At 35.1% G+C, this 26,139-nt stretch overlaps 1 protein-coding gene across 3 annotated transcripts; it reads left to right on the plus strand.

Moving 5' to 3' along the window:
• Window positions 1-31: 31 nt before the first annotated feature.
• Window positions 32-25,820, plus strand: LOC117333332 (two pore calcium channel protein 1-like). 3 transcript variants are annotated; one of them, XM_033892580.1, is made up of 23 exons: window positions 32-161; window positions 344-378; window positions 1,328-1,386; window positions 3,118-3,217; window positions 3,382-3,498; window positions 4,293-4,356; window positions 6,246-6,355; window positions 6,923-6,989; window positions 11,068-11,112; window positions 11,827-11,883; window positions 12,198-12,263; window positions 12,553-12,625; window positions 12,884-12,988; window positions 13,264-13,335; window positions 14,353-14,442; window positions 14,856-14,953; window positions 19,192-19,238; window positions 20,356-20,424; window positions 20,763-20,853; window positions 22,757-22,878; window positions 24,405-24,482; window positions 24,874-25,077; window positions 25,162-25,820. In XM_033892580.1, exons 1-22 carry the CDS (start codon window positions 116-118, stop codon window positions 25,060-25,062), a joined length of 1,800 nt encoding a protein of 599 aa, XP_033748471.1. In that variant the 5' UTR covers window positions 32-115; the 3' UTR covers window positions 25,063-25,077; window positions 25,162-25,820. The 3 variants fall into 3 exon arrangements, with proteins under 3 accessions (XP_033748471.1, XP_033748472.1, XP_033748470.1); XM_033892581.1 differs by having other exon boundaries at window positions 25,246-25,820; XM_033892579.1 differs by having other exon boundaries at window positions 34-161; window positions 24,874-25,820.
• Window positions 25,821-26,139: the final 319 nt, after the last annotated feature.

Consider the following 26,139-nt stretch of genomic DNA (forward strand, 5'->3'; position numbering starts at 1 on the left):
GATATTTAAGATATGAGATCTAAAAGTCTGTGCAATCTTAATGTAGTGAATACATTATGTATTTTTTTCCAGAATATGTCGTCAGATCCTGCAGTCCCTCCCTCCCATTCTTGATATGATAATTCTCCTTCTGTTCTTCATGCTTATTTTCTCTATATTAGGTAGGTACAAATATTTATTATAAATACATGCTTATACTGACTGTTGTTCATGGTTAAAGTGATAGTAAGAGAAACTAAATTGAAACATATAAACATGAAGACAGACAGATTGTAAAATGTATGGTTTCATTTGCCTCAGGTTTTGAAGGAGATGATCGAATTCAGTTTTACATATTTTGTAGGGTTTTACCTGTTTTCTCAGATACCTCAAGACACAGTAAGTATTAAGTACATTTAATACTTTACGGCTTCATTCTGTCAATTTTTAGCTCACCTGGACCGAAGGTCTGGTGAGCTTATGCCATGGTGCGCTGTCCGTTGTCCGTCCGTCCATCCGTCAACATTTGCTTTAAATCGCCACTAGTCCTAAAATACTTAGGATTTTAACCAAATTTGGTAAGAAACATCTTTGGGGGAAAGGGAACAGATTTTGCATTAATGAAAGTTCTGACCCCCAAGGAGCCAAAGAGGCGGGGTTAAATAGGGGAAATATAGAGGTAATTTCTGTAAATCGCTACTTGTCATAAAGTTATTGATGGATTTGAACCCAATTTGGTCATAATATAAACATCGTTGGGGGAAGGGGAACAGATTTTGCATAAACAGTGATTTTGACCGCCCAGGGGCCAGAGGGGTGGGGCCCAATAGGGGAAATAGAGGTAATGCATTTAATTGGCTACTTTTCGTAAAGTTACGAATGGATTTGAACCCAATTTAGAGAGAAACATTCTTTAGGAAGGGGAACAGATTTTGCATAAATGGTGACTCTGACACCCAAGGGACCAAAGGGGCGCAGCCCAATAAGAGAAAGAGAGGGGATTCATAGTAATTGTCAATTTCAGTATTTCAAACCATGATCGATCATAAAAATCTTGATCGATTAGTCATAGTCAGAGGTTAAAACGATTAATTATGGATTAAATCGATTAATCGGAACAGCACTACATGTACAAATTGTATATAGCTAGCCTAAATAAATGTAGTGTACATGTAGCGCAAATAAGCCCTTCTCAGCCTTTATTACTGAACTTCAATTTACACTAGGAGAGGGTTATTTGAGGATAAATATGGTATATGTATGTCACATTTCTTGTCAATGTACATATATTTCAGCCTTAATTTTCAGAACAAAATATTATTAATAAATTTCAATGATTTGTTTGTAGTATTTTACAACGATACAAGACAGCTTCATCAGTCTATTTATTCTGCTCACTACAGCCAAGTAAGTTTGTTACTTTATTAACGTCAGGGTGCCTTTGGCACCTGCCGTTATAGGCGTGGTGGGGAAATGTTGTTACTGATAGATCTGTTCCGGCTAACTATTCCTCTTTTCTGTCATACAAATGATATACATCCGCAGCCTAATATAGTTCCTATTTTGATAGCAATTATTGACTCAATTTAAGTGATGTAAACCGTGTTTACTCCAATTATTTAAAATGAAATGTGAATACTTGGTGTTCTAGACTATTTTAGAGTATAAATATCAACCCTTTTCCTCGTCAGTATATGCAATTTTGTTGGCGTAGGATTACGTAGTTCTGTCTCGATACTGCCTTGAAAACGAAAGTAGAAAAATCAGTTTGATCGTCGTGGAAATTTACATGCATTCACAGAGAAACTTTCCACATCTGTTCATCCTGAGTTCATATGCAGGAACATTTGATAGCTTCAAACCAATCCTATTTACGTAGTCAAATGCACCCGAGCATTCCACGAGATAACTTCAGCTGTCACGTGACTCATCACTAGTCGGCCAAAATGGCGGTTATGTCTACTGTAACTAAACCAACGACCGTTCGCAGTTTCATATTCATTTGTATGTCGCTAGAATACGCAAGAAATATGACCAGGAATTGAGGGCAAGTTGTAACAAACTACATTGCCGTTTTTCGTGAGGATTTTATTAAATAAGGTTATTATTTGTTGTTTGAAAAGAATCTAATGATTGTGATCCGTGACTGATCATGATGTACATGTACTGGCGTCGGTGTCAAAACTAGATATGTCCCGTCGGACAACGCGACCGCAGTTTTCTATCGGAGTGAAAATGTGTTACTACGGGTCATAAAATAGATGTTTGATAGGCCTTATTAATAACTTATAGTATAAATAAATTCGGCTGTTTACATCTTGGATTTTATCTTAAGACCGATATGTCGTTCAGTTGATTCTTTTTCAAAGTATACAAGCAGCTTTACTGATTCAGGAGTATATCAATAATCTTCCACAAGCATTAAAGAAATGGGAAAAGAACTATACTCAGCTATTGTAAAGTTGTCAGCTGATATATATGTTATACAAGTTTTCTTGAATATATATAGAATAGGAATACCAGGGCCAGATTAAGACATTTCATCTGATACAAATGTAACTGTCTGACTATAAAATCCAATTTTAAATTTCTTATAATATGACCTCAGACCCTGACGTTTCTCAGGGCCTTTGGCCCTTTGATATGGACAAAGTTATACTATAGGTATACCGGGTGATTGAGTGGCAGTGGTTATACGCTCCAATTCCCTATGTGGACTTGAAAGGTACAGGGTCATCCGCTCAACCACATAGGTTTTCTCTGGGCACAAGATAATAGAAATTGTTATTACTCTTTTCTCAATTCTTATAAAATGTATAAAGTTTACATTAAAAGAGAGGAAAGTGAGTAGAAGGGATAAAGTATGGAGAAAAAAGGATAGAGCCAGTTGGAAGACAAGGGAGTCATCTGATATGTACGATGTAATTATATAAATACCCACCCCCTGAAGTCTCACACCCTTTTTGATTTTCCTCCTGTTCATTACAGAAATACTGTTATATCAGAAGTGGGTTTTTTTTTGGGGGGGGGAGGGGGGGGGGGGGGCTTTAAAGTAGGCATATGAGTTAATTTCCTGAAGGTTAATTATCCCTAATATGTAACTGAAATCAGTGAGTTTTAATATCTATTGTATTGTAGCTACCCTGATGTGATGATGCCAGCCTATGCCCATAACCATGGCTATGCCATCTTCTTTATCATCTACCTAGCACTGGAGCTGTATTTCCTCATGAACCTTGTAAGTATTGTGATTAATCTTATTCAAATTTACTAAACTCAGATTGTATGTTTGTATTACACCGCAAAAAAAAACATTTAATAAGAAAAACGATATTCTGAAATTGAAGTAATTACTCCAGATCATTGTACATTGTTATTTTCATTGTTTTCTCTCTGTTTCAGCTCTTGGCTGTAGTCTATGACACATTTTCTAATCTCCAGAAAATTAAGTTAAAAAAGTTATTTTTTCATAAACGTCTTGGATGTCGCCATGCTTTTAGATTACTTGTTACAAAGCGGGTAAGTGAAGGTGATTAGTAAGTTTGCTCTTCATTTCGATCTTTGAGCTACATAAAAAAAAAAAACATTGTGTCAAGGCTCTATCTTCTACATTCCTTGACACTTTGACCTACATCAAAGAAAATGTAAGGGGCCACGGTGGCCAAGTGGTTAAGGTGTCCCGACACTTTATCACTAGCCTCCACCTCTTGGTCGCGAGTTCGAAACCTATGTGGGGCAGTTGCCTGGTACTGACCGTAGGCCGGTGGTTTTTCTCCGGGTACTGCGGCTTTCCTCCACCTCCAAAACCTGGCACGTCCTTAAATGACCCTGGCTGTTAATAGGACGTAAAACAAAATAAACCAAACCAAACAAAGAAAATGTGTATTTGGGCTCTAAAATATGTGTCTAGGCTCACATTACTAAATTGACATCAGAATTTCATACCTGGGTACTTTTCACTTTTTTCACTCAGGTGAGGTGGTGTGTCATGTCAAAATTACCACCTAGGTCACTCTGTTTTTCTGGGTTGTTTCTTGTGGATCAGGATTGTTTTTTAACAAATCTATCATATTTGCATTCTTGGCATATAATTTCACATCTAGTTGGGGACTGTAATTCACCAAATTATCTTGTTACTATAGGTTAAGTATTATACATTTCAGTTCTATTTCCAGAGGAACATTTTAATGTCACTTTAACTAGTATGCAAACAAAGAATCTCATGGAATTTACAATTGATCTAAAATAAAGATAAATGTCACACCTATATCAATCAGTATTGCTTTGTTTAGAGGTTATTTGTTTGTTTACAGAATAGCAACCATATTCAGCTAAAGCACTTTGCTGGAATGATGAAACATTTTAGACCAAAGAAAAGTAAGTTGATATCGTCATTGTTTTTTAAACTGTTTTTAGCTCACCTGGACCGAAGGTCCGGTGAGCTTATGTCATGGCGCAGCGTCCGTCGTCCCTCCGTCCGTCGTCCGTCGTCTGTCAACATTTGCTTCAAATCGCAACTAGTCAAAAAATTCTTATTGGATTTTGACCAAATTTGGCCAGAAACATCCTTTGCAGAAGGGGATCAGATTTTGCATAAATGGTGACTCCGACCCTAAAGGGGCCAGAGGGGCGTGGCCCAATAGGGGGAATGGAGGTAATGCCTTTAAATCGCTACTAGTCATAAAGTTATGAATGGATTTGAACTTCATTTGGTCAGAAACATCCTTCGGGGAAGGGGAACAGATTTTGCATAAATGGTTTCTCTGACCCCGGAGGGGCCAAAGGAGTGGGGCCCAATAGGGGAAATAGAAGTAATTCCTCTAAATCGCTACTAGTCATAAAGTTATGAATGGATTTGAACTTCATTTGGTCAGAAACATCCTTGGGGGAAGGGGAACAGATACTGCATAAATGGTGACTCTGACCCCCGAGGGACCAAAGAAGTGGGGCCCAATAGGGGAAATAGAGGTAATTCCTCTAAATCGCTACTTGTCATAAAGTTATTTATGGATTTGAACTTCATTTGGTCAGAAACATCCTTCGGGGAAGGGGAACAGATTTTGCATAAATGATGACTCTGACCACGAGGGGCTAAAGGGGCGGGGCCCAATAGAGGAAATAGAGGTAATTACTTTAAATTGCTATTAGTCATTAAGTTGTGAATGGATTGAACCCAATTTGGTCAGAAACATCCTTTGGCGAAGCGAAACAGATTTTGCATTTAATGATGACTTTTGCCAAAGTTGTGGGGCCCCATAGGGGAAATAAAGGTAATTCCTTTAAATCGCTACTAGTCATAGAGTTATGAATGCATATAAACTTAGATAGTCTGGACTTCGTTATTTCTTTAAAGCAGTTGGGATCCCCATACTTTAAGCATATAAAGCATTGTTTGAGGTTGACAAATAAAACGAAACATGAACACTATTTTGACATTTGGTCAAATCCAACCAGGTGAGCGATACAGGCCCCATGGGCCTCATGTTTATTATGTTTGACGTGCTGGGGATCATGATATTTGACCATTAACTCGAGTGTTTTGCAGTTGAGGGGGGAAAGTCATCAGATTTGAATGTTATAAGAGTCAATAAACCTTCCAAAGTAAATCTGAAAGGCACGAGCCCCGTTCGATTTGCACTCTTCTCATTCTAGAATATATCTTCCGGTCACTCGATTTGTAGCTCTTCTGCTTCTGGAAGATCTTCAGCCTCTTCCGTCTCGAAGCTAGAAGATTTATCTTCCAAGATGGTGGCAACCATGTTTTAAGTGTGCGAGTGATGAGTTTCACTAGCGAAGGATTTATGACACATACATCCACATGTTTTTGTCATAGTGTTTGAGAAAACTTAAAAACTTGTTTGTTTTGGGTTATATTCTTCCGGTTTACTCGATTTACATATAACGGAATACAATCTTCTTAGAAGGCTTCTCTTCTGAGAAGAGAGCAAATCGAATGGGGCTCTGAAGGATGATATTTGGTTAATGATATAATTTGCTGCTGTTATTAGTATATTGCAATGTTTGCATGACAAAATCTCTATACCTTACATTCGTGGTTACAGAGGGCAATGATCCTAAAATGCTCATTAAACTTCTGGTTTTGAATTAAAGAAAAGTCTAGATGGATGACAATTGAAGCAGATATTTCAGCATCAAGCCCTGTATTGTATATTTTTTCATCAATTCTTATACCACCTGTTCCTTGTTTCAAGTAAACCAGTTAAACATTATTGGAGGTGATAATTGTCTTTACTCTTTGATTACAGCAAGACGAGAAATTTACCTGACCTTTAAGATCATCAACTCGTCAATGTCTGGCACCCTCAGTCTGGACGAATTCTACAATATATATGATACTGTCAGCCTCCAGTGGTCGGTATGTATTACTATATCATGTTGGATCCAAGACTGGGGATCATGAGAATCTCTTCCATGAACATAAACCCAACTATTAAAGATGTGCACAGTAATGCGTTTGTGTTTATGCATTGTTTAATAATATAATCAATTTTCAGACATAGCATTATGCTGTGCTGAATAAAGTTATACATGTAGATAGAAAATTAATCAGGTCAGAATGGTTTGTGAAAATACTACAGTCCTTGAGATTTTGAAAGTTGATACGTCCCCCAAGAGGTTGAATTATGTTGATAATGTCACAGCTTGGAATATGTCTAACCAAAGTATTTCACATTGTACATTGAGGTAAATCTAAACAGACACCTTCAAGTTGAAAATATGACAATGATTTGATAATTCCTTGTAGTTACGATAAGGAGATTCGGATAAACAACACAAATATTATAGACAACACAAAATTTTGAATTGATGAGGATTTTTTTCTAAGTTATTGTTCACCACTGGATATACCTATGATCAATTCATAGGGATAAACAAACTATGTGTGTTTAACTTGATCAATAAAAACTTAATTGTCTTTCAGCCTACAGGTGAGCAAACACAGATATGGTCTTCAAAATTCCGTCCTCCATGGAACAAGCTGTTTTCAAGTAAGTTTAGGTTTTGATTTATATAGCCCACTTACACCTACAAATAGGAAAATGATTATTTCCTCATATCAACAATGTGCACATATGATCAGGATTGTTTTTTAACAAATCTACCATATTTGCATTCTTGGCATATAATTTCACATCTAGTTGGGGACTGTAATTCACCAAATTATCTTGTTACTATAGGTTAAGTATTATACATTTCAGTTCTATTTCCAGAGGAACGTTTTAACGTCACTTTAACTAGTATGCAAACAAAGAATCTCATGGAATTTACAATTGATCTAAAATAAAGATAAATGTCACACCTATCGATCAGTATTGCTTTGTTTAGAGGTTATTTGTTTGTTTACAGAATAGCAACCATATTCAGCTGAAGCACTTTGCTGGAATGATGAAACATTTTAGACCAAAGAAAAGTAAGTTGATATCGTCATTGTTTTTTAAACTGTTTTTAGCTCACCTTGACCGAAGGTCCGGTGAGCTTATGTCATGGCGCAGCATCTGTCGTCCGTCCGTCTGTCCCTCCGTCTGTCCGTCTGTCAACATTTGCTTCAAATCGCTACTAGTCAAAAAGTTCTTATTGGATTTTGACCAAATTGGCCAGAAACATCCTTGGCAGAAGGGGATCAGATTTTGCATAAATGGTGACTCTGACCCTAAGGGGCCGGAGGGGCGTGGCCCAATAGGGGAAATTGAGGCAATTCCTTTAAATCGCTACTAGTCATAAAGTTATGAATGGATTTGAACCTCATTTGGTCAGAAACATCCTTGGGGGAAGGGGAACAGATTTTGCATAAATGGTTTCTCTGACCCCCGAGGGGCCAAAGTAGTGGGGCCCAATAGGGAAAATAGAAGTAATTCCTCTAAATCGCTACTTGTCATAAAGTTATGAATGGATTTGAACTTCATTTGGTCAGAAACATCCTTGGGGGAAGGGGAACAGATATTGCATAAATGGTGACTCTGACCCCCGAGGGGCCAAAGGGGTGGGGCCCAATAGGGGAAATAGAGGTAATTCCTCTAAATCGCTACTTGTCATAAAGTTATTTATGGATTTGAACTTCATTTGGTCAGAAACATCCTTCGGGGAAGGGGAACAGATTTTGCATAAATGATGACTCTGACCACGAGGGGCTAAAGGGGCGGAGCCCAATAGGGGAAATAGAGGTAATTACTTTAAATTGCTACTAGTCATTAAGTTGTGAATGGATTTGAACCCAATTTGGTCAGAAACATCCTTTGGGGAAGCGAAACAGATTTTGCATTTAATGATGACTTTGGCCAAAGTTGTGGGGCCCCATAGGGGAAATAAAGGTAATTCCTTTAAATCGCTACTAGTCATAGAGTTATGAATGCATGTTGTAAACTTAGATAGTCTGGACTTCGTTATTTCTTTAAAGCAGTTGGGATCCCCATACTTTAAGCATATAAAGCATTGTTTGAGGTTGACAAATAAAACGAATTGAACATGAACACTATTTTGACATTTGGTCAAATCCAACCAGGTGAGCGATACAGGCCCCATGGGCCCCTTGTTTATTATGTTTGACGTGCTGGGGATCATGATATTTGATCATTAACTCGAGTGTTTTGCAGTCGAGGGGGGAAGTCATCAGATTTAAATGTTATAAAAGTCAATAAACCTTCCAAAGTAAATCTGAAAGGCACGAGCCCCGTTCGATTTGCACTCTTCTCATTCTAGAATATATCTTCCGGTCACTCGATTTGTAGCTCTTCTGCTTCTGGAAGATCTTCAGCCTCTTCCGTCTCGAAGCTAGAAGATTTATCTTCCAAGATGGTGGCAACCATGTTTTAAGTGTGCGAGTGATGAGTTTCACTAGCGAAGGATTTATGACACATACATCCACATGTTTTTGTCATAGTGTTTGAGAAAACTTAAAAACTTGTTTGTTTTGGGTTATATTCTTCCGGTTTACTCGATTTACATATAACGGAATACAATCTTCTTAGAAGGCTTCTCTTCTGAGAAGAGTGCAAATCGAATGGGGCTCTGAAGGATGATATTTGGTTAATGATATAATTTGCTGCTGTTATAGTATATTGCAATGTTTGCATGACAAAATCTCTATACCTTACATTCGTAGTTACAGAGAGCAATTAATGATCCTAAAATGCTCATTAAACTTCTGGTTTTGAATTAAAGATAAGTCTAGATGGATGACAATTGAAGCAGATATTTCAGCATCGAGCCCTGTATTGTATATTTTTTCATCAGTTCTTAAACTACCTGTTCCTTGTTTCAAGTAAACCAGTTAAACATTATTGGAGGTGATAATTGTCTTTACTCTTTGATTACAGCAAGACGAGAAATTTACCTAACCTTTAAGATCATCAACTCGTCAATGTCTGGCACCCTCAGTCTGGACGAATTCTACAATATATATGATACTGTCAGCCTCCAGTGGTCGGTATGTATTACTATATCATGTTGGATCCAAGACTGGGGATCATGAGAATCTCTTCCATGAACATAAACCCAACTATTAAAGATGTGCACAGTAATGCGTTTGTGTTTATGCATTGTTTAAAAATATAATCAGTTTTTTGACATAGCATTATGCTGTGCTGAATATAGTGTTATACATGTAGATAGAAAATTAATCAGGTCAGAATGGTTTGTGAAAATACTACAGTCCTTGAGATTTTGAAAGTTGATACGTCCCCCAAGAGGTTGAATTATGTTGATAATGTCACAGCTTGGAATATGTCTAACCAAAGTATTTCACATTGTACATTGAGGTAAATCTAAACAGACACCTTCAAGTTGAAAATATGACAATGATTTGATAATTCCTTGTAGTTACAATAAGGAGATTCGGATAAACAACACAAATATTATAGACAACACAAAATTTTGAATTGATGAGGATTTTTTTCTAACTTGTTGTTCACTGGATACACCTATGATCAATTCATAGGGATAAACAAACTATGTGTGTTTAACTTGATCAATAAAAACTTAATTGTCTTTCAGCCTACAGGTGAACAAACACAGATATGGTCTTCAAAATTCCGTCCTCCGTGGAACAAGCTGTTTTCAAGTAAGTTTAGGTTTTGATTTATATATCCCACTTACACCTACAAATAGGAAAATGATTATTTCCTCATATCAAAACAATTGTAGCAACCCATCAGCTGATCAACAGCTATGGTCATTTAAGGATGGTCTCAGCTGTTTACCAAGTGCATGCATATGGTGAAAATGTGTGTTTTGGGAGGCAGTAGTAAGTTTGTGTTTGTCTCCTTGTGATAGGGTGGAACTGAAACTGACTTATAGTGCTACCTCGAGGTCACTGAAACATACTGCCAAAGACACCCAGCAGGTCACTCCACTCAGTCACATTATACTGACTATGGGTGATCCAGTCGTCCCGCTCCCTAAAATACTGATGGAACAGCAGCAGTAGTAACTACCACTTTTACAGACTCTGGTATGTCCCGGCCAGGTGACAGAACTCAAAGCCTTCCTCACAGGGGCGAACGCTCAACTAAAGGCCAAAAATGAGGCAGTGTCAAGGGAGACATTAGAAAGAATAAAGCTGCTAGAAAGAAGAAAACAGATAAGATTCCAAATTTATTCGCCCCTTACGAGGCAATGCAATGGGGGCGTAGGTACAATTCTTAACCCTACCTGCAGGACATTTATGGTAAACAACCCATGTTTGATTATTCATTGCAATTTGTGATGTTATCATTGAATACTGTCAGAATATGTTTTGATAAGATTTAATTAATACTGATCGTTGAACATTTTAGTTGGTCATTTTATGGTGACATGTATTATGTAACTGCTACTTTGTGCAAAGTTAGACTGAAAAAGAAATGATGTCACAATACTTTGAAGCTGAAAGTAGACACTTATTACCCTTTGTACACTTATCTTATGGTACTCGTTCAACAAATCCCCCCCCCCCCCCCCCCCCCCCCCCCCCCCCCCCGCCCGCCCCTCTCCTCCCCATAAGTTATCAATTTTGATTTTGAGTTATCATTCGTACAATTTGGTCTATCTTCCCTGTTTGTTATGACTGTGATATAATTTCTTACTTTTCAGAACTACACTGGTTCATCAACTGGAAGTGGTTTGAAGGGTTTGTGTGTAAGTACTGTACAGATGTCCTGGGGTACTCTTCTGTTGGTATTAAATACTAGGTCATGTAGCTACCCATATATAGGTACATTTATGCAGGTCATGACCTTGATATGGAATTTTGTCGATAGGATTTATTTGATATAATTAAGGTACATTGTATTAGTAATACAATTTTAATGTAATGATCATACTGACATGTTCAAAGTACTGAGTACCTAGGCTAGACATTTGTTATGGTATATCAATATAATGTTCATTCCTATTATTTATGTCATTGGAAGAAAAGGGCTCCATGATATTTCTTGATTGGATTTCAAGTACCTGTTTATAGAATTATTTTTCCTGTTGATGCCATTGATGGATTTCAATTTCAAATCACATGTGATATGATAGTAGTAAAATTATTTCAAACCTTTTTGAAAATTTCAAAATGTATTTCTCATGGCTCAAGTATAAAACAAATTACTGACGATTGTTTATATTCACTGTAGAGAGTTGCCATCATTGTACATCTGATCTGATTTAGTTGAATATACTTTTTAATTGATGATTTTAAATCTTTTGCCTAATATCAATTTTAGTGTTATTTTATTGACTGAAAATTTTAAAAGATTTTGGACAGAATTCACAGAAAACTTGAATGTTTACTAGGTTGTTTCTGTACTTAGAAATGATAATTTTACCCATGTATAACAAAGTAACTTTCATCTGTATCCCTAGATTTGGTGATTGCTGCAAACTTTATATGGATTCTCACAGAAACTATCCAGTGGTCAGGTATTTAGGCCTCATCTCTTGTATCTAGATACAATTCAAATGTTAGAATAATTCCTCACATACATTGTTATAATTTTATGTAAAAAAACACTACAAGAAAATTGATATACATTGCAGGTTTATTTATAAATGCCAAAACAAAAACAGATGTTTTGCTTATATAACATGAGCAATATCAGGAATAGTTCTGCATTCAAATTTTATTTTTATTTTCTAAACTTCTGAAATATTTCAATTTTAACCTGTGTTGAGCACTAGAAATATTGTCACAGTAGTAATGATCTCTTGTTTATTTATTTATTTCTACTTTTCAGTAAACAAAGTAGATATCCGTAATTATGAGTTTGAGGCATCATGGGTTTCCTTCATATTTGTATGCTGTAAGTATCAGCTAATTTGAAACAGTAATGACAACAATTTCACGACATTGATAATGGTCCCTGATTAGTTGCCTTTATGAGTGAATTAAGATGAGCTGTGGACTAAACTAATGGTCCCTGATTAGTTGCCTTTATGAGTGAATTAAGATGAGCTGTGGACTAAACATGAAATCTTAGTATCGTAAAAAGTTGAGTCAAGACTAGAAAGATGTAAAAATCAATTCCTGTCTCCAAAGATTATTCACCCTTCAGTAATGATCAGCAAGACGTTGTCATTTTGTCTTTTCAGTGTACACTGTGGAAGCTATGTTGAAAATCCTGGGTAAAGGTCCCCGAGAGTACTTCACAACTGGCTGGGATGCGTAAGTACATTTATAATGACGTGTCAATTATAGCCTTGGTTTTAAAGTATAGTTATAGAAATTATGGCAAACAATCTTTCATTCATGTGTATTAAAATCTTGTCTGTTAATGATTTGGTCTCAAACTTTAATATTGTGGGGCAATTTTACTCTATAACAATTTATACCCAATGTGAATAAAACTAATCCCCCAGTATCTCTCTGAACTGTTGTGATATTATGGTGTTTTTCATGTGGATCGTCTCCCTTGGGTTACAGGTTTGACTTCATCGTAACATTTACATGCGTGATCGGCGTGATGGATGAATTCTTTGCTGGAACGTTTTATTTTTTTACCGTCTTGCGTCCATTCCGCTTACTTAGGTATGTTTCTCCACAATAGTACGTATATATATATACTGCTTCAAATTTCCGTCAATGATATTTTTCTTGGGGTAAAACATTTAGAATGGGCACTATAAAATACACATTGAAATTTCATTACGTGGTAAGCATTCCTGGAGGTTTTGAATAACTGTATATTATCAGGTAAATACAGATATTTAGGTTTAAGACATTTTGGGACAACTTTAATATAAATTTGACAATTTTTTTTTTTTCAGATAAATAATTTTGTTCTTTGATTTGTTGAATTTCAGACTTTTTAAGATCAAAAAGCGATATAGAGATGTGTTAGGAACATTCTTTGTACTACTTAACAGATTACTAAGGTAAGTGTATCATTGATTTAGTCTTTACCTTCCATACCTGATTCTACTTTCAAGGTAACTAGAGTCAGACGAGTAAAATTTTACCTTTTATACCTGATTCTTCTTTCAAGGTAACTGGAGTCAGACGAGTAAAATTTTACCTTTTATACCTGATTCTACTTTCAAGGTAACTAGAGTCAGACGAGTAAAATTTTACCTTTTATACCTGATTCTACTTTCAAGGTAACAGGAGTCAGACAAGTAAAATCTGACCATTTATACCTGTAAAATCTTAAAACATTTTCTTCTCAAAAACGAAAAGGCCAAGGATCATGATATATTGGACAAGTAATTTGCTAGGGTGAAGGGCTTTCAGGTTTGTTCAAATGAATGACCTTGACTCACTTTCTCGGTCACAGAGGTCGAATATATTTTAATCTTTAAATGACTTCTTATCAAATAACTAAGGGACCCTGCAGTGTCATCATGATATTCAGGGCACATACCTCTATGGATAAAGAAGTATCAAAGTTATTCAAATGATTGTCCTTGACCTACTTTTTAGGTCAAAAGGGTCAAATGTATTTAATGATTATTCATTTTTTTTCTGAATAAGTAAGAGATATATAGAGTCATGATATTTAGCTAGTAGTATGTTGGGATGAAGAGCTGAAAAATTTGTTCAAAGCGTGTAATATTTAGTGTACACTTCATATCAAATGACTTTGTTACCGCTTGATCTGCATGATTGTTTTAGTGTCCTTTGTTTCAGTTTGATCAGAATGATAGTTTTGGTGTCCTTTGTTTCAGTTTGATTAGCGTGATAGTTTTGGTTTTCTTTGTTTCAGTTTGATCAGCGTGATTGTTTTGGTGTCCTTTGTTTCAGTTTGATCAGCGTGATTGTTTTGGTGTCCTTTGTTTCAGTTTGATCAGCGTGATAGTTTTGGTTTTCTTTGTTTCAGTTTGATCGGCGTGATAGTTTTGGTTTTCTTTGATTCAGTTTGATCAACTTGATTGTTTTGGTGTTCTTTGTTTCAGTTTGATCGGCGTGATTGTTTTAGTGTACTACTTCTTCAGCATCATAGGCATGGAGGTATTCCTTCACGTTGATCTAAGGAATTGTTGCAAGTATGTATATAGCAAGTTATCTATTTACAGCTTGTAATGATTAAAACATTAATTTGACAGATTTAGTACTGTAGTCATCACACCCATGCAGCACTATAGATTCAGCATCATTTGTCTATATGATTAATACATAGTTGAAAATTAATATGTTTGCAATCACAATGCATCATGATGATGAAAAGGCTTAATTAACTGCAATATCAGTAATTTGAAACTACTAGTGTGTAGAAACAGCAGTTATTCTAGTCATTATAATTGTAATGCTAAACAAGCATATAAATCAATTACATTTATATTTTTATATGAACACTGCAGTTAAAATGTGTAAGTTTAGAGGAATTTTTAGTTTTGTAGTTGTTTTTTAAAAATGTTGTCATTTATTTCTGTATTATACATGTTTGACACTGTTTCAGGAATACCAGTGTGGAAGATTTTTACAAGTACAGCAATGACTCATTTTTTGAAGGCTACTATTATCTGAACAACTTTGAGAACATTCTAGTTTCAGGTGGTAAGTATAGCTACATTTATGTATTTTACAATCATGGATGTCTAATTTCTTATCAAGGTATATGTGTTTATATCACATCTGAAACTATGACATTGTGGCAATAAACTATGACGTTGTGGCTATAAAATATGACATTATGTAACTATAAAATATGACATTGTGGCTATAAACTATGACATTGTGGCAATAAACTATGACGTTGTGGCTATAAAATATGACATTATGTAACTATAAAATATGACATTGTGGCTATAAACTATGACATTGTGGCTATAAACTATGACATTGTGTAACTATAAACTATGACATTGTGGCTATAAACTATGACATTGTGTAACTATAAACTATTACATTGTGTAACTATAAACTGTGACATTGTGTAACTATAAACTATGACATTGTGTAACCATAAACTATGACATTGTGTAACTATAAACTATGACATTGTGTAACTATAAACTATGACATTGTGTAACTATAAACTATGACATTGTGTAACTATAAACTATGACATTGTGTAACTATAAACTATGACATTATGGCCATAAACTGTGACATTGTGGCTATAAACTATGATATTGTTGCTATATACTATGACATTATGTAACTATAAACTGTGACATTGTGTAACTATAAACTATGACATTGTGTAACTATAAACTATGACATTGTGTAACTATAAACTATGACATTATGTAACTATAAACTGACATTGTGTAACTATAAACTATGACATTGTGTAACTATAAACTATGACATTGTGTAACTATAAACTATGACATTATGGCCATAAAATATGACATTGTGGCTATAAACTATGATATTGTTGCTATATACTATGACATTATGTAACTATAAACTGTGACATTGTGTAACTATAAACTATGACATTGTGTAACTATAAACTATGAAATTGTGTAACTATAAACTATGACATTATGTAACTATAAACTGTGACATTGTGTAACTATAAACTATGTCATTGTTTCTATAAAATATGACATTGTGGCTATAAACTATGATATTGTTGCTATATACTATGACATTGTGTAACTATAAACTATGACATTGTGTAACTATAAACTATGACATTATGGCCATAAAATATGACATTGTGGCTATAAACTATGATATTGTTGCTATATACTATGACATTATGTAACTATAAACTGTGACATTGTGTAACTATAAACTATGACATTGTGTAACTATAAACTGTGACATTGTGTAACTATAAACTATGACATTGTGACTATAAACTATGACATTGTGTAACTATAAACTATGACATTATGTAACTATAAACTATGACATTGTGTAACTATAAACTATGACATTGTGTAACTATAAACTATGACATTGTGTAACTACAAACTATGACATTGATTAACTATAAACTATGACATTGTGTAACTATAAACTATGACATTGTGTAACTATAAACTATGACATTGTGGCTATAAAATAAGACATTGTGTAACTATAAACTATGACATTGTGTAACTATAAACTATGACATTATGACTAAACTATGACATTGTGGCTATAAACTATGACATTGTGGCTATAAAATATGACATTGTGGCTATAAACTATGACATTGTGGCTATAAAATATGACATTGTGTAACTATAAACTATGACATTGTGTAACTATAAACTATGACATTGTGGCTATAAACTATGACATTGTGTAACTATAAACTATGACATTGTGTAACTATAAACTATGACATTGTGGCTATAAACTATGACATTGTGTAACTATAAACTATGACATTGTGTAACTATAACCTATGACATTGTGTAACTATAAACTATGACATTATGTAACTATAAACTATGACATTGTGTAACTATAAACTATGACATTGTGTAACTATAAACTATGACATTGTGGCTATAAAATATGACATTGTGTAACTATAAACTATGACATTGTGTAACTATAAACTATGACATTGTGGCTATAAACTATGACATTGTGTAACTATCAACTATGACATTGTGTAACTATAACCTATGACATTGTGTAACTATAAACTATGACATTATGTAACTATAAACTATGACATTGTGTAACTATAAACTATGACATTGTGTAACTATAAACTATGACATTGTGTAACTATAACCTATGACATTGTGTAACTTTAAACTATGACATTGTGTATCTATAAACTATGACATTGTGTAACTATAAACTATGACATTGTGGCTATAAACTATGACATTGTGTAACTATAAACTATGACATTGTGTAACTATAAACTATGACATTGTGGCTATAAACTATGACATTGTGGCTATAAAATATGACATTGTGGCTATAAACTATGACATTGTGTAACTATAAACTATGACATTGTGTAACTATAAACTATGACATTGTGTAACTATAAACTATGACATTGTGTAACTATAAACTATGACATTGTGACTATAAACTATGACATTGTGTAACTATAAACTATGACATTGTGGCTATAAAATATGACATTGTTGATATAAACTATGACATTGTGTAACTATAAACTATGACATTGTGTAACTATAAACTATGACATTGTGTAACTATAAACTATGACATTGTGTAACTATAAACTATGACATTGTGACTATAAACTATGACATTGTGTAACTATAAACTATGACATTGTGTAACTATAAACTATGACATTGTGTAACTATAAACTATGACATTGTGTAACTATAAACTATGACATTGTGACTATAAACTATGACATTGTGGCTAGTAAATATGACATTGTGGCTATAAACTATGACATTGTGGCTATAAACTATGACATTGTGGCTATAAACTATGATATTGTTGCTATATACTATGACATTATGTAACTATAAACTGTGACATTGTGTAACTATATACTATGACATTATGTAACTATAAACTGTGACATTGTGTAACTATGACCTATGACATTGTGCAACTATAAACTATGACATTGTTTCTATAAAATATGACATTGTGGCTATAAACTATGACATTGTTTCTATCAAATATGACATTGTGGCTAGTAAATATGACATTGTGGCTAGTAAATATGACATTGTGGCTATTAAATATGACATTGTGTAACTATAAAATATGACATTGTGGCTATAAACTATGACATTGTTGCTATAAACTATGACATTGTGTAACTATAAACTATGACATTGTGTAACTATAAACTATGACATTATAGCCATAAACTGTGACATTGTGGCTATAAACTATGATATTGTTGCTATATACTATGACATTATGTAACTATAAACTGTGACATTGTGTAACTATAAACTGTGACATTGTGTAACTATAAACTGTGACATTGTGTGACTATAAACTATGACATTGTGGCTATAAAATATGACATTGTTGCTATAAACTATGACATTGTTGCTATAAAATATGACATTATGTAACTATAAAATATGACATTGTGTAACTATAAACTACGACATTGTGGCTATAAACTTTGACATTGTAACTATAAACTATGACATTGTGGCTATAAACTATGACATTGTGACTATAAACTATGACATTGTGGCTATAAACTGACATTGTTGCTATAAAATATGACATTGTGACTATTAAATATGACATTATGTTACTATAAAATATGACATTGTGGCTAGTAAATATGACATTGTGGCTATTAAATATGACATTGTGTAACTATAAAATATGACATTGTGTAACTATAAACTACGACATTGTGGCTATAAACTTTGACATTGTAACTATAAACTATGACATTGTGGCTATAAACTATGACATTGTGACTATAAACTATGACATTGTGGCTATAAACTGACATTGTAACTATAAACTATGACATTGTGGCTATAAACTATGACATTGTGACTATAAACTATGACATTGTGGCTATAAACTGACATTGTTGCTATAAAATATGACATTGTGACTAGAAAAATATGACATTGTAACTATAAACTATGACATTATGTTACTATAAAATATGACATTGTGACTATAAAATATGACATTATGTTACTATAAAATATGACATTGTGGCTAGTAAATATGACATTGTGGCTATTAAATATGACATTGTGTAACTATAAAATATGACGTTGTGGCTATAAACTATGACATTGTGTAACTATAAAATATGACACTGTGACTCTAAACCATGATATTGTGGCTATCATTGTTATGATTTTCACTAATTTTAGTTTTCACATTATTTAATTCCTTTTTTTTTGCAGTCACTTTATTTGAATTAACAGTTGTAAATAACTGGTTCATAATTATGGTAAGTACACAATATAAACAATTATATTATACATTATGATATAAATTTCTCATCAAAACATTAATACTGTACTATATTTGGGTATGATATGATGATCTATAATAATGAGTTGTGTTAATAACAGTACCATACATATTTTGATGCAGTGAGTTTGAAGTGTATTGTATTGTTTGTACTGATACACTGTTTATTACATTATAATGAGATTAGATAGAATTTAAGAGTCTAGCCATTTATAGTTGTGTTTAGGAGGTTTCCATTCAAAATTTTGTCAAATTGTTAACTCAATTGCCCAAAGAGCTAGTGAGCTTTTTTCCATGGTCCAGCATCTGGCATCAGGCATCTGTCAGTCAAGCACTGTCTGTCTGGGGTCAACTTTTCCCTTTGAACAACATTTGCCAATAATCAAAATACCCAGAATCCTGCTATTGGGCCTGTAGCATGCTGGGATTAGGGACTTATGAGTTCACTCAAATTAATGACTTTAACATACTTTCAAGGTCACACCTGGGTCAAATATATCCTAAAATCTTAAAAACATCTTCTGTCTCAATATTCCTGTGTCCAGGGATCATGATAATGGGCCAGTAGATTCCAGGCATGAAGATGTGCCAATTAAGTTTGTTCAAATACACAACTTTGATTTATATTCAAAGTCACAAAATGTAAAATGTGTTTTAATGTGTTTTTTTTTATCAATAAGCAAGTGATCATGAGCATGGCTCATCATATATGGAACAAGAACATGCTAGGTTGAGGAAGGGTTACAAAGTTTGTTAAAAAGAATACACTAGTCTTGTCCTTTTCTAATGTTGAAATAAAGTGGTATTTCAGATTATAGCAGCCACATACAAGACATAGATAATGTTAAGTTGTGTTGGTAGCAGATGAGTAATACAGGCTCATTGGGCTTCTTTAAATCTGTGAATGTCATAGCATTCAGTACACAGTCATGTAAGTCAATTTGTAATATTATTGGAAGATTTATATTAAGCAATTTACATTGAGTACCATCTTTGTTGGTGTGTACACAAAACTGATTTTCAATCTATTTCACAATATGAAGTATGGATTTATGATATATAAATTAAGAATCATTGACCTTTGGTTGTTTTAGGAAGGATATGCTCACCATGTGGGAGATTTATCAAGGATATTCTTCATGATGTTTTACATCGTAATGATGGTAGGTACCAAGGTTATCATTTCAGAGTTAACTCCCTTCATTGTTCTAGTAGCTGTCAATGGCAGTTTTAGTGTAAATGGTAGTTGATCCTGAAAGCTGACCAACATTCACAGATCATGACTAGGGTTGGCAGTAGAAATTTCAGGCACATGTTCTAAGTACATACACAATGATTTGTACCAGTGCAACTCATACAAACCCAATGAAAGAATTCACGGTTATTCTGAAATTATAACGGAGTTCTAATCCGACAAATGTATATGCCAAACAGTATATTAATTATGGAAACTTTACAGTGTGTCCTGTTTCACATAACTTTCATTAATATTTCCTTTCAGGTTGTCATGAATATTGTGCTGGCCTTTATCCTGGAGCTCTTTCTCTTCCGCATCCAGTATAGGAGGAAGCTCAAACTGGAAGACATTGATGGTGAGATGTACAATTATCAATCACATATAGCATACTATATATTATATATTTTTAGTAGCCAACCTGCTCAACAAGTCATTTAAATATGGAGGTACCATCAAATACCATCCTAAAGAAACACTGAGTAACTTTAATTGCGATGCAATGATCTTGAAATGTTTTGTTGAAATAAAAAAAGACCTATATCCCTGATAGTCACCACTCCCTAAAAATTTTTTACATTGAAAACATGAATTGGCCTAAAAAAAAGTAAGACCTCCGACCCTGATAATACTGAAAAATATTGAAACATCTTGTACTGGAAATTACAGTATACTGATTAAAGTATTGGCGATTACTGTACTTGATATATGACAGCTCACTGAAATAAGACTTGGAAAAATCAAGCTCACTAAAATGAGACAGGGAACATGGCAGCGAATTTAAGTGAGCCTGGGAACATACTGGCCGATTGAAATGAGACTAAGAACGTTTATATGATAGCTTAATAAGACTTGGAACATGACGGCCCACTTCAGTGAGACAAGGAACATGACAGCTAATTGAAAAAGAGACTGGAATCATGATGCCTCACTGGAGTGAAACTAGGAACATGACACCTCACGAAAGTAAGTCTAGTAATGGACAGCTCACTAAAGTGAGACTGGAAATGTAACAGCTTACCAAAGTGAGACTGGAAATGTAACAGCTTACCAAAGTACGACTTGGAACATGACTCACAATAATGAGACTGCATATTGACAGCTCCTGTGAATAAACATGACAGTTAAATAGAGTAGGCCCGATGGAACAGCTTTCAGCTCGCTAAAGTATATCTAAGGCCAAAGGGGTAGAACATGACAACTCTCTGAAGTGAGACTAGGAACATGACAGCTTACTAATGGAAGACTTGGAACATTACAGCTCACTAAAGTGAGATTGGGAACATTACAGCTCACTAAAGTGAGACTGGGAACATGAAGACTCACTAAAGTGAGACTGGGAACATGAAGACTCACTAAAGTGAGACTGGGAACATGGAACATGAAGACTCACTAAAGTGAGACTGGGAACATGAAGACTCACTAAAGTGAGACTGGGAACATGAAGGCTCACTAAAGTGAGACTGGGAACATGAAGGCTCACTAAAGTGAGACTGGGAACATGAAGGCTCACTAAAGTGAGACTGGGAACATGAAGGCTCACTAAAGTGAGACTGGGAACATGAAGGCTCACTAAAGTGAGACTGGGAACATGAAGACTCACTAAAGTGAGACTGGGAACATGAAGGCTCACTAAAATGAGACTGGGAACATGAAGGCTCACTAAAGTGAGACTGGGAACATGAAGGCTCACTAAAGTGAGACTGGGAACATGAAGGCTCTCTAAAGTGAGACTGGGAACATGAAGGCTCACTAAAGTGAGACTAGGAACTTGAAGGCTCACTAAAGTGAGACTGAGAACATGAAGGCTCACTGAAGTGAGACTGGGAACATGAAGGCTCACTAAAGTGAGACTGGGAACATGAAGGCTCACTAAAGTGAGACTGGGAACATGAAGGCTCACTTAAGTGAGACTGGGAACATGAAGGCTCACTTAAGTGAGACTGGGAACATGAAGGCTCACTAAAATGAGACTGGGAACATGAAGGCTCACTAAAGTGAGACTGGGAACATGAAGGCTCACTAAAGTGAGACTGGGAACATGAAGGCTCACTAAAGTGAGACTGGGAACATGAAGACTCACTAAAGTGAGACTGGGAACATGAAGGCTCTCTAAAGTGAGACTGGGAACATGAAGGCTCACTAAAGTGAGACTGGGAACATGAAGGCTCACTAAAATGAGACTGGGAACATGAAGGCTCACTAAAGTGAGACTGGGAACATGAAGACTCACTAACTAAAAGGAACTTTTATTATTACAGCTCACTCGAAGCATGTTGAGGAGGTGTCTTTGACTGAGGAGGAAGAGGTGATGTGTAGTGACCGGCGCTTGGTTTTTACTGGCCATCATATCAACTTACAGAAACTATACCCAGATATACGGGTCAGTATATACCTAACCATATCTATGTTTAAGGGTAAAGATGACCATAACATGTCTATGTTTGTTTATTTTGTTATTTCATTATTATGTTTTCTCTTTGAATGAAGGAACATATTATATTTGCGTCGGTGGCTTTTTCTTCTTCTTCTTCTTGTTCTTCTAATAATATCTTGTCGGGCCATAACTTCTGAACTTAAGTTATGTTAATGAAACTGATGGAGGATACTTGCACCACCTCAAGTTGATGTGCAGAGCACTGCTACTAGGTCAGTGTGACCTTACCTCAAGGTCAAATGTCCTATAAGTACAAATTTTACAAGTATTTCTTTCCAGGCCATATCTTCTAAATTTTTGAAGATATGGTAATGAAACTTAGAGGGTACTTGCACCATCTAAAGATAATGTGCAGTCCATTACCATTAGGTCACAGTGCCATGATCTAGAGTCAAGGGACCTCAAGGTCAAAGGTCAAATTAGTGCCTATTTTCCAATTATTTCTTGTCAGGATCATCACTTCTAAATATTGAAGATATTTTGATAAAACTATGAGCATATTTGCATCACCAAAAGCACTGCTGTAACATTACTGTGACCTTGATGTTTAGGTCAAACAAAAGCAAAATTTTCAGCAACTTCTTGTTAAGGCCAAACTCTATGTTTTTGAAGATGTGCTTATGAGACTTATAGCATAGTTAGATACTCCAAAGTTGATGTGCAGTGCACTACTGTAGGTCACTGTGACCTTGACATAAATGTCAAAGGTCAAATAAGTGCTAATTTTTCAAATAATTCTTGCCTGGGTGATAACTTTTTTAACTTTTAAGTATATAAATCACAAGCAGGCGAAGTGCAGTGCTTTGTCTCTGGATCATTGTGACCTTGACCTCAAGGTCAAAGGTCAAGTAAGTGCAAGTTTTGTCCCAGCCATAACTTATTTACAGTTGTAGATATTTCAACAAAACTTGTATTATAATTGCATTACCTGAAGCCATACGGTCACTTTAATCCTAATCTTAGGGTCATATGTCTGAGTGCATGTTTTTCTAATAATCACTTATATGACAATAATAGTTAAACGGTTCAAGATATTCTAATGAAAGTTGCTGTATACCTTTATCAACCCATTGACAAAGTGCGGTGACCTTGACCTATAGGTCAAAGGTCAGTTGAGATAAAAAAAAAAGTCAATGCATAGTAAGGGAGAAGAGAAGACATGTTTTTTTTTGTGAACAAAAACAATCTCTGGTTTGAAAAAATTGAAATCATTTATCTTAAAGTTGAGGGTCAAAATTTCTCATGGTTTCATTTAATTTAGGATTTAGTTAAAAGGCTACTCAAAAACACATGGATTTATATATTTTTGCTGAAATTTTAACGGACAGCTAAAATTAAATGTTGATAGCTTAATTATATAGAGAGAAACATTAAAAAGATCTGTAAGATCTGTAGAGAGAAGAAAATAACGTTTACAAGCTCAGTTGTTTAAATTTGTTAATTTTGCTAATTAAAACTTTGTGAATTCACAGACTCCTTTCACATTTCGAGGAGAAAGGTTCCGAAGGAAAGATGACTTTAGTCTTCGAATGTACAGTGATGAAGTAAAGGTAATACAATCATACAAAACGTTATAGGTTATATTATCTATTGGTGCTTGTACCTCTTAATCAGTAAATTGTATGGTATTTGATTGAATATTAGCATGATATTGTTTACTAAATCATACTAACTCATGCCATCGTCTTGTCATGAAAGATTAGATAACTTTTGCCAAATATGTACTTTACCACGGTGACATTCATCTTTTAATAATAACTGCATCTGCCCATGATAAGCACACCCTTACGTTTTTTGTAAGACAGTGGTTTGTACTTTGTCAACCAAGATTTCTCATGGTGACATTTCCCTGTTAACCCAAACTGTCTTTTGATTTTGAAAGTGCATAGTACTTTTACTAGGTTAATTACATAGCATATTTTTTCATTTGATGTGTTTAAGGGATGGATTGAGGAGGATCGTGTGGAACGAGACGAGACAATTGAGAGTCTTGGGCGAATGCGAGTAAGACAGCGAGCCAACGCATACCTAGAAGAAAATGTGACCCACAGAGGCAGTGGCGATCGATCTAACTCGACATACAGTAATGTCAGTCAGTGGGGGGCTGGAGGCACCTCCTCTCCCTGTTGATGTTTGAGGGGGGAGGTTAAACCTGGTTTATAGCCTCCTTTGTCACTGGAGATGGCGGAGTAGCGACACTCTGATTACCTGTTGATGTTTGTGGGGGAGGTTAAACCTGGTTTATAGCCTCCTTTGTCACTGGAGATGGCGGAGTAGCGACACTCTGATTACCTGTTGATGTTTGTGGGGGAGGTTAAACCTGGTTTATAGCCTCCTTTGTCACTGGAGATGGCGGAGTAGCGACACTCTGATTACCTGTTGATGTTTGAGGGGGGAGGTTAAACCTGGTTTATAGCCTCCTTTGTCACTGGAGATGGCGGAGTAGCGACACTCTAATTACCTGTTGATGTTTGTGGGGGGAGGTTAAACCTGGTTTATAGCCTCCATTGTCACTGGAGATGGCGGAGTAGCGACACTCTGATTACCTGTTGATGTTTGAGGGGGGAGGTTAAACCTGGTTTATAGCCTCCTTTGTCACTGGAGATGGCGGAGTAGCGACACTCTGATTACCTGTTGATGTTTGAGGGGGGAGGTTAAACCTGGTTTATAGCCTCCTTTGTCACTGGAGATGGCGGAGTAGCGACACTCTGATTACCTGTTGGTGCTTGAGTTGTAGTGTGCTGTCTCCATTTAGTTTATAGATATGTAGTTGTGTCTGGAACCTAATCGCCCTTCTTGGGAGGGACAAGGCCTATAGGATTTGTAATTGTAATTTCTCTGTGATACAATTGAAATTATCAGGTTCTGTTGAACTTGCGAGTTCAGGGGGGGGGGGGGGATGTATGGGTTGATATTCTAAATTTAATCAAAACTGTATGGGTAAAATGGTTCAAGTACAAATGATGCATGTGTATGTTGACAGTGATTATAATGATGAGATTTCCCTTGTTTCTGTATTGACAGTGTAATGGGTTAAATCACTGCTATAAGACAGTTTGTACTCACTATAGATACAGCTTCAATGTGACTGTATTTTGAATTATCTAGAATAAGCAATACATTTATAAGAATTTTTAAGGGTTTCAATTAAGCTACTTACCAATGATATAGTTCAGCGCTTGAAACTTGCCCAATATTTTTCTGATT

The sequence above is a fragment of the Pecten maximus genome, chromosome 8 (genome assembly GCF_902652985.1).
Source record: "Pecten maximus chromosome 8, xPecMax1.1, whole genome shotgun sequence".
Lineage (NCBI taxonomy): Eukaryota > Metazoa > Mollusca > Bivalvia > Pectinida > Pectinidae > Pecten > Pecten maximus.

Bases quoted from the DNA above. Each gene is read 5' to 3' on its own strand.
- LOC117333332 (XM_033892580.1), top strand. From the start codon at position 116: ATGATAATTCTCCTTCTGTTCTTCATGCTTATTTTCTCTATATTAG. The intron at 162-343 runs GTAGGTACAAAT...CATATTTTGTAG, and splicing joins GCTTATTTTCTCTATATTAG to GGTTTTACCTGTTTTCTCAG. The intron at 19,239-20,355 runs GTAAGTACACAA...TGGTTGTTTTAG, and splicing joins ATAACTGGTTCATAATTATG to GAAGGATATGCTCACCATGT.